Below are 9,675 nucleotides of genomic sequence, written 5' to 3' on the forward strand. Positions count from 1 at the left end.
CTGCCGGCCCATGTTCATCTTGGAGTCAATGATGACCCCAAGATCCTTTTCCGCCTCCGTGCTGACAAGAGGGGAGTTCCCTAACCCATAGGTATGGTGCCGGTTGTTCCTTCCAAAGTGCATCACCTTGTACTTGTCTGTGTTGAAACCCATCCTATTCTTTTCCGCCCACCCTTGTAACCTGTCTAGGTCTGATTGTAGCCTGTTGCTTCCTTCCAGTGTGCCCACGTCCCCCCACGTCTTAGTGTCATCAGCAAATTTGAACAGGGTGCTTTTTACCCCCTCATCCAAATCACTGATCAAGAGTAGTTCAGCACTAATGAGGCTCCACCTGGAGTACTGTCACCAGTTTTAGGCCTCATACTACAGGAAGTGGACAGATTGGAAACAGTCCAGCAGAACGTGACAAAAACTATTAGATAAGTGGTGGGGGTTTCAGTCTCTGACACGATGTTTCATTTGTGGCCACGGGGAGGACCACATGCATACCTTTGCACTTTCACCATTTGTTTTTAATATTTGTATAATAAAGGTTTAAAAAGTTATGATTAGAGACCTGGGAAGCAAGATTTATGAAGAAAAGCTGAAAGCTAGGGTAATTCAGTCTGGAGAAGAGAAGTCTGCGGAGGATTTGATAAGTCTTCAAATACCTCAAGGGAAACTATAAATGGGATGGAGCTAGATTTTTTTTTCTCTGTGCCCATAGGGGACAAGAATAGGAGCAATGTCCTCAAGCTGCAGTAGAACAAATTTAGGTCAGATTAGGAAGAACTCTTTGACTTTAAGTGTGGTCAAGCATTGCAACAGGTTACGTAGAGAAGTTGTGGATTATCCGTCCCTGCAAGTTTTCAAGAGCAGGTCAGAGATGCTTGGTGGACATACTTTAGTCAGGGATGATCCTGCTCTGAGCAAGGCGCTGCGTTAGCTGACCTGATGACATCCTTTCCCACTCTGCTTTTCTGTGATCCCTACTCTGCTCTGTATATGTCCTCAGTTCATTTCTCTCTTCCCTGAAAGAAAATTCCCTGCTTTCTTATCCAGCCATGCTGAGTATCCTTAGCACAGTTTGGTGAGTGACGCAGAGTAGCTTGATACCAGCCACAGCCTATCCACACTGTTTGGTACATCAAGGAGAAGATGCTCTGGATTGCATTGTCTGTATAATTCAATTTAGTTTTTCAGCCAAAAAGAAATGCAGCTACTGCAGTGAGTAACTTAGTTTTTATTTATGCACTTTTATCATTAGAATGCACTAAGCTGAATTTATATAAAATAATTTATTTAAAGTACACTTTTAAATGTTACTTTTAAAAAATATTAGTGCCTAAAAGAAATATCATTTTACTTCTAAAACCATTATGACCACCCAAATGCATAGATCTGCTCTGTGACAGCCTGAAAATCAGGAAATTCAGGCTGTATCAGGTCCAACAAGTGAAGTGAATTCCAACATCCTAAGTTCTCAGCTGTCACAGACTTTTATTGGGCAGCATTCAGAGGGAAGTTGATGAAACTCTGTCACATCAGGTTCAAAAAAATTAAATTTAGAGGGCAGTAGTAAATAATGTTGTAGAGAACTGACGCTGCATAAATAGCAAGATGACATAATTAGGTCTCTCGTTTTTATAGTTCTACAATTTCAATTTAATCCATATCTTATCTTTTACTGCGTAGGTTTTGTCGCCACAAAATCTTCTCAAAGTCACTAATATATTTCATACTACTCACAGTATTGATCCACACATTGGGTATTGATCCTATTGGGTAACTCATCCTGTTTTGTATTACCTGTTTCCAAGCTCTTAGATATCAATGTCCTGTTGTATTCAAGGCCATACTTCTTCATTTGTTCCTATATAGTATTTTGGGAATAGTCCTTCTAAAATCCAGATCAGATATATTGACTGAGGTTTCCTTATTGAAACAATTTTAGAAGATCAAAAAAGGTATCAGTTAGCCATTCCCCTGAACACTGTTTTGTAAATATCTGAAACGCATTTGTTTTCGGTAGGGATCGCTTTAACCTTGTGGAACTGGAAGAGCCTTTCAAATACAGTACTCAGATTTCTCAGATGCAACCAGTGTTGTTGCTGGTAGTTCTAAAATGTATAGAGCCAGTGCCCTGTGGCCAATAGTGACTGATCAGAATGTTTAAGAATAGTTATTAATCTCCTTACTGAGTTTCATGTAGTTATTACCCTTGTTTCCTACATTTGTTTTCTTTTTGGCATCCTTTCCATTTTTGAATAACAGTATTTTTAGCAGTTGAGCCATCTGTTAGTCTTACTGTTTTCTGCTATTTCAGTGGTTGTCTTTTTGTCCTTTATTTTTTTCCCTTTTTTGTCTCCCTGTCTTTCATTTAAATACACAAATATGTGTTGGACTGTTACAGATTCTTAAGTTAATAAATGAATGCAGATTTCTAAATTCATAAGTTAATACATATATTTATATTGACTAGGTCCAAGCCAAGTGTTACCAGCTTCTACTTTCTGTGTTCCAACACACTAACCGTGCTCTGTCAACTCCATACATCCATTCATTGGCACCGATAATAGTTGAGAAACTGAAAGCTGTAGAAAGGAACCGCCCTAACAGCAACACAGAGCTTTTAGCAGTCCAAGAGGGAATAAAAGTCCTGGAAACATTGGTTGCCCTTGGTGAAGAGAAGAACAGTAAGTATTGTGTCTAGAACGCTAATAGTTCTGAAGCAGGAGTATTTTACAACCAGCTTGTTGCAGTTGGGGATTTAATGATACACTTAAAAGTGGTTGTTGAAATGGTGCAAAAACAAGTTGTATGATAGTTTTGCATCACAAGAGGTATAATGTCAGGTATCAAAGTGACCCAGTGTATAGTGGCATGTGTTGCACTAGCATTTCAGTTTTTCTTGTATGCTAAAGCAAACCTTCCAAACAAGTCTCTAGGCTATGAACTGGTCCTATTTTTAAATCTTTTAGTACTGACCACTTTGGCATATCCATTACCAATTGTTTTTCTCAGGCTTGGTACCAATATTATCCTCATTACCAAGTTATCTGAGTATTTAGCCAAACTAGCAGGAAAAAATAGTGATATTCTGGTAACTCCTATATGGAAAAACCTTGTCTATTATGAAGCATGCGTTTTGTTATGCATTTAAAATGTATGAACTGTCATATTACATACTTAAAATAAGCACTTTGATTAGATTGCTAAAAAGTAATAAAGGTGCCTGCGTTAGTGTAGTTGCTGTCACTTTTCCAGGGACATTTTCTCCAATATCCATACCATTCTGGGCTGTGATCTCACAAGTTTAGCATGGATAGAATTACAAATGCTTGGGTGGGAAATTTCTAGGATGTTGATGATTTTGAGGATGGTTATTTTTGCTGAACCAGTGCATGAAGGGAGGATTATTGCTATCAGGTATATAATTCCTCAAGTGAAGTGTATAACCAAAGTCCTAAGGGAGTGGAGTTGCTAAAGATACAGTGTGTCTACACAAGATGTTTACTCCATAGTAAAGTCTCCATGTCTACATGTGCGGCCCTATTAGGTCACAGTAAACTAATAAACACTGCCATGGGTTAGTACTTGTAAATGCAGGTACTGTCCTGTGGCAGTGTTCTTCAGTATACCACAGTGCACGTGTAGATGCTGATGGGGCTGGCTGGGAGACTAGGGGGCTTCAGTGCAGGGGCTGCTTGCCGGATAGCGCTGCACTGGAGCACTTGTACTCCATCCAACCCCTCCACAGCATATTGAGCTGGATAGGAGCAGCTCTGGGCTGGCAGGCTGACCTCTTGGGCCCCCTGCCAGCCAAGGTTGCTCAAGCCCAGCTCAGTGTGCTGCAGTCCAGAGTGCACATGTAAATATGGCACCCAGGAGCAATAAATGCTAGCACAATATGTGCCAGAGTTCATTGCATCGCATTAATTTCACGTGCACATGCACCCACAGTGAGGTTCTTCATCAAAGTAAAGCTAATACCTATTGAGAATTTCTAATTACAAAACATCTTTTGTCTTGGGCTCTCAAACTGCTGGAAAGATACACTTTGACTCCCATATGTAAGAGAACAATAGTTTAAAGCCTTTATCGACAGGTAAACTGTGGCCCAAACAGTAATTGTTATGATCAAAATTGCAAAATAAACCTGTGACAGACTAGGAATAGAAATTAACTCAGCTACTTGCTCTATCAGAAAGTTCAGTCTGGTGTCTTAGGCACATTCTAGTGTCATAGGGCAATTGTGTTGTCCAGGGAGCTTTATAAATGTAATATATTTTATCAATGTGAGCTATATTAGGTCATGCAGTAATTTCTCCAGTGAAATGGATGGATAGAATGGGAACAAAGTGTACTAATGCTGGTAAGAAAAAGTAAAAAGATGAACTGAAGAAAAAAATCATCTCATCATCTTTTTGGTTATATATATGTATATTATTGCTGTGTTTTTTTTAACCTTGATACTAAGTTGTTTTATCAGAACTGTAACTGGCACAACTGATTTCCCTTTTAACATGATAATCTTGTATTCTTTCATTTTTAGGAGTCCAGTTGCTTGCTCTTCTAGTTCCAACTCTGATTTCTTATCTTCTGAATGAAAATGCCTTTGCTTCTGCATCTGCAGCTTCAAAAGATCTTCATGAATTTGCACTCCAGAATCTAATGCACATTGGTCCCCTCTATCCACACGCTTTCAAGACTGTAATGGGAGCTGCTCCAGAGTTGAAAACACGTTTGGAAACTGCAGTCCGAGCAAGTCAGGCTAGCAAAGCAAAAGCAGCTGCCAGGCAACCACCACCCACAGTACATTCTGCTCCAACAATTAAACTTAAGACTAGCTTTTTTTGAATTATTTTGACTTACTCCTTTTGGATCATGCATACAATTAAATGGTCAAAGCACTACATCATTCCTGATGTACTACTGCATATAAGTCTGTGTTTGTATGTCGAAGGCTGTCTAATAGAGCTTTATGTGTAATTATTTGAAATCTGTGCATTATAAGGGAAGTAGTGTTACTAATATTTGTATAGATTTTTAAAAAATGGAATGTGATCATATTTGTGAATGTACGTTATAAATTATCCAGCAGATTATCCATAGTCTGTCCTGCTAATCTGAGTTATTTATTTTTAGACCAGTGACCCTGAACCTTGCAAATGTGTCTTTAAAAAGCTAGTTCATGTTCTGCCAACATACAAAGTGGGAAGGGAGTGGGAGGAGAAATGAACATGTAGTACATCCCATTTTATCTCTGGGAATTTCAGGTGTGGGAACATACATTTTTTTTCTTTAAAAAAAAAAATGTGGAGCTGTTGCATATCACTGAATTTAAAAAAGCTGGAATTGAAATGTTTCAGTCATTTTTCAAGTGAGTTTTGATCCTTTCCAATCAAGCATGCTAAGTGAGACACCTTCAATTGTGTGTGTTATCTTTTTCTTTCCAGAGCAGTTTCCATGAATGAAAGGATTCAAGGAGCCCAAACCCTTATCTAAGATAAACAAGGTTTACAAATAGGACTCCATAGTATCTGCATTTCCATAGTTGTGGAATTTGCCCCCAGCCAGAGACGACCCAAGCAGGTAGTGGGGCCCAGGGCAAATCAGCCTGTGCCCCCAGATGTGAGGAAGCCAGCAGTGGATTCGCGGGGGGCGCAGTTTTGAGCAGCTGGTCATGAAGCCGGTGGCATCACAGAGTTGCTGCAGCTGCTCTGCCCAGCTCCATGGGGCCCCCCAAAGCACGGGGCCCAGGGTGGTTGCCCCGATTCACCCCTCTTCTCCCCCCAGGGACAGCCCTGCCCCTAGCATAGGGGTCTGTGGGAAACCATTTTCCTACTTTGCTCAGCTCTCCTAGTTCAGCAGCATTCTGCAGATCAGTCCTATCTCTTTACCTGGGTTCTCAGATGAGGAGCACTATGATCATGCTGTAAGATTAGAGCCCATAACTGAAGCCTTTGCACTCTTTCTCCTGGCTGACCTCAGAAAAGGTTGGTGGAGAGCTCTCTTCAGGCAGCTATTTAAAAGGGCAACTAGAGCTTTCACCTACACTTTCTAGTGTTAGGATTATGTGGAAAGCATAGAGCCACATATTCTCTGCATGCAAGACTTAAACATTTATGCCGAGGACCTTGATTTAGGAATTGTATTAGTGCTACCTTCATTGGTAACTGGGAATTCTACAACTGGCACACCTGGGAAAATACTGAAGAATAATATTTTATTGAAGTAAATGGTTAAAGCATCATTTCCTATGTCTCTTTAATATGTAGTAGAATCTCTGTACTTTCATATCTTTATAAGTAAAATTTCCCAGTTTTCTGCAGAGATCAGGAACTTCTTTTATATGACTGTGGTTTGTTGTGTCAAAACCTAGAAGTCCTTGGTTTACAAATGCAGGGCATATTTTAGTGCTTTAATCTTTGCTGTCTGGGAAAGCTTATACCATGTCCATGTACTTTATCCACAACATTTGAGAAGCAGATCCTGATTTTTTAAAATTATTGTTTGAATGTAAAATAGGATCTGAATAACAGTAACAATTGAATGTGATTGACATTTGGCTGGAAAGGGTGTAGACTTTGATCTTCCTGTGGTCATTTACCTACCTCTTTCTTCTAAGAAGCCAATAATCTAGCCCTATCCAAATTATACAAGAGGGAAGGGCAAGATGAACTGTAATTATATTCTGTTTCCTCAAGAACCAGATAGTGTTCTTTTGACTTTTTATTGCTGTGTTAAATACTCTGAAAAGTTATCAATTCAAAATGCTGTCTGACCAGTATTAGAGGAATGCTGGAAGTCATGTGATCCTGCAAACAGTTACTACATAGCATGTGCTTTACTTCTAAGCTTAGTTCTACAGAGCTAGACTAGAGACATCAGGCATGTCTACACATGATGCTACATTGCTGAAGTGATGTGCTACTGCAGCATAACGTCCATAGGTGTCTACACATGACTGTAGCAGTGCACTCCCATTATAACTTGTTGTACTGCTACGACAAAGCAGTGCTAAAAATAACCATGTGCCATGCATACGGTCCAGTACAGGCAGTTACTGCATCATGCTTTAGTACTTCCAAAAAGAAGTACTAAAGCACAGCACAGCAACTATGGCACCACAGGGCAAGGTGTAACATTTACAACAGATTACTAAACAAGAATGATTTCAAAACTGAAACGTTAAAAACCTATTTGAACAACAAATGGTGACAAACATTTAAGAGTAATTTCAAAATAAAGTATCGAAGAAACTCTTTTCAGAAAAGCAAAGAGAAATGAAGACCTCTAAAGGAAAGCAGGTGGAAGTGAGGGAAAACACTGTGGTGGTACGTCTTCTGATAGTGTCAAATTAGTTTATGGTTTACAGTTTCCATCAACACTGTACACTAAGCAGCCAGAAACACCAGTTACATTACTGAATTTGTCTGTTGTACACCAAATAGCCACTAGCCATTTTGTCCTGAGCAATCAACCAGTTTGCCTACTTTCCTGGGCTAAGCAGCAGGAAACCTGCTATTTTAGTTTTCCATAAAATAATCTTGTTTTATGTAAGTATTTTTAGCCAGACTTTAGTTTTTCTCAAAAAAAAAAATGGTTGAAAACAAATCTTAGAATGTAGATCTGTAGCTGGCCAATAGTTTGAGGCTCATAGGATGTCAGTAAAAATGTAAAATGAACAAAAATGTTAAGCAAAGTGAAAACAGACCCTGAAAAAGACTGGTGGGTAAAGGAGAGAGACTTTTTCTCTACATTGTATACAGACTGCAAGGGCTCCCATGCTCCACTTTTAGAAACAGGTTTCTTAATTTTCCTGTCTTCAGTCTTGTCCTTTCCCTGCTCCTACTGCAGAAAAATACACACTTGATTTATATATATGTTTTGGCAACAAATGTCATTTGATTTAAAAAGAATACTTGAAATGTCTCCTTCCCTTCCCTGCACCTTTTATTTTTGCTCCCTTTCCTTTCAGTTTGCTTCAGTTCTTTACTATTCCATCTTCTCAGTACCTCCTATATTCTTAATTTCTTTTCAAGTTACTATAATAGCTTTTTTCCTCCCTCTTGAGCACCCTGAGATCACTTAGCCTGTGTCATCTGCAAACACAGCATTAATCTCTTACTGCTGGGTAAGGAGACAACAAAGACGACCTGAATGTATGAGCAACAGGAACAACTCTTTAGGCCAACTCTAGCATTCCCAGTGTACATACAAATAACAACAAAGGCTCTAGAGACACTTTTCAGTACCTTCTGTGTTAGTGGACCTCTATGGATATTTAGTCTGTGTCAAGACTATATTGGTGCCCTGTGTTTGCAGGACTTTCAGGACTAAATGAGGCCGTAGCGGCCTCATTTAGTCTTGACCCATGGCTACTGTCTTAACTGGAAGAGAATTGCTTTCTGCTAGCATTACTTGTCTAGGTGCAATGCCTGTTTCCATGTCTTAATTACTCTCTTGGTTTCCTTTCTCTGTGATTCTGGAGTAGATCTCTGAGCAGGCTCAGTGGCCTTTTGAGTCCCTCTCCTTCCTAAGGAGTAGAAAGGACTCTCATTAAGGTCCAGGGGAGCTGAAGCAATGCAGGAGGATAGTGCTGTCTTCAGGCCCCAGGTGGTGAGATGTGCCCATGGGGGTACAGGCTGGGGGCTGACTGCCTGAGCAGCAGCTCTTAAGAAAAGGATGGGGGGTGACAGTGGACAATAAGCTAAATAGGAGTTGACAGTGAGTCCTTGTTAGTAGGAAGGCTAGTGGCACACTGGGCTGCATTTGTAGGAGCACTGTTAATAGATTGAGGGAAGCTATTCTTCCCTTGTATTTGGCACCGGTGAAGCCACAGCTGTAGGGCTGTGTTCAGTTTTGGGGCCCCCGCTACAGAAAGGATGTGGATGAACTGGAGAGTCCAGCAGAGGGAAACAAAAATGGTGAGGGGGCTGGGGGACATGACTTGTGAGGAGAAACGGGGGGAACTGGGTTCATTTAATGTGGAGAGAAGACCATAGGGTGGATCTAATAGCAGCCTTCAACTACCTGAAGGGGGCTGCCGAAGGGGATGGAGCTAGATTGTTTTCAGTGGGGGCAGATGACGGAACAAGGTGCAGCAAGGGAGGTTGAGGTAAGAGATTAGGACAAACCTTCTCACTAGGAGGGGGGTGGCATGCCCTGGCAGACAAAGCCCTGGCTGGGATGGTCTAGTTTGGCGCTCGAAGGCATTTTGCTTGGCACACGTACCTCTGAGTGACTGGCAGGGAAGGGGCTGGGGCTACACGGCAACAGCAAGGATCGAGTCCCTCGTGGCACCCCCGTCATCCATCCCTGCCACACCAACATTTTACTGGTTGAAGTTGTGGGTGTTTTTGGCACTCTGCCTCAAACTGTTGCTGACCCCTGGTCTAATTCCCGCTTGGAGCAGGGGGGTTGGATCAGCCCTCTGAGCTCCCGTCCGGCCTTTACTGTCTGTGATTCTGTGGCTCGGCGGAGGGTTTCTCAGCTCTCCTCGGGCAAGGGCAGCTGGACCTCAGCAAGTTCCACCAGGAGAGGGGAGGCGCAGCTCGGCGTGGAACGTGTGACGTAGCTGAGCGGAGCCGGCTGCGCACCCCGGGGACTACACCTCCCGGCATGCCACGGGGCCGGGGATTGTCCCAGCCGAGCTGCGGTAGCGCGCGGGGGCGGCGCGCTGTCAGGCGC

The 9,675-nt window shown here is 41.7% G+C and overlaps 1 protein-coding gene across 2 annotated transcripts in view; it reads left to right on the top strand.

Annotated features, from left to right (window-relative positions):
• HEATR5B (HEAT repeat containing 5B) overlaps positions 1-6,315 on the top strand; it is an 88,757-nt gene extending 82,442 nt beyond the window's left edge. For both annotated transcript variants that reach the window (XM_019549724.1, XM_019549725.1), the window contains exons 36-37: positions 2,462-2,675; positions 4,535-6,315. In XM_019549724.1, the coding sequence (XP_019405269.1) occupies positions 2,462-2,675; positions 4,535-4,839 (519 nt within the window). In that variant the 3' untranslated portion in view covers positions 4,840-6,315. The remainder of the gene's footprint in view (positions 1-2,461; positions 2,676-4,534) is intronic.
• The last annotated feature ends 3,360 nt before the right edge of the window (positions 6,316-9,675 follow it).

Source organism: Crocodylus porosus, unplaced genomic scaffold (assembly GCF_001723895.1).
Source record: "Crocodylus porosus isolate Cpor-Errol unplaced genomic scaffold, CroPor_comp1, whole genome shotgun sequence".
NCBI classification, from domain to species: domain Eukaryota; kingdom Metazoa; phylum Chordata; order Crocodylia; family Crocodylidae; genus Crocodylus; species Crocodylus porosus.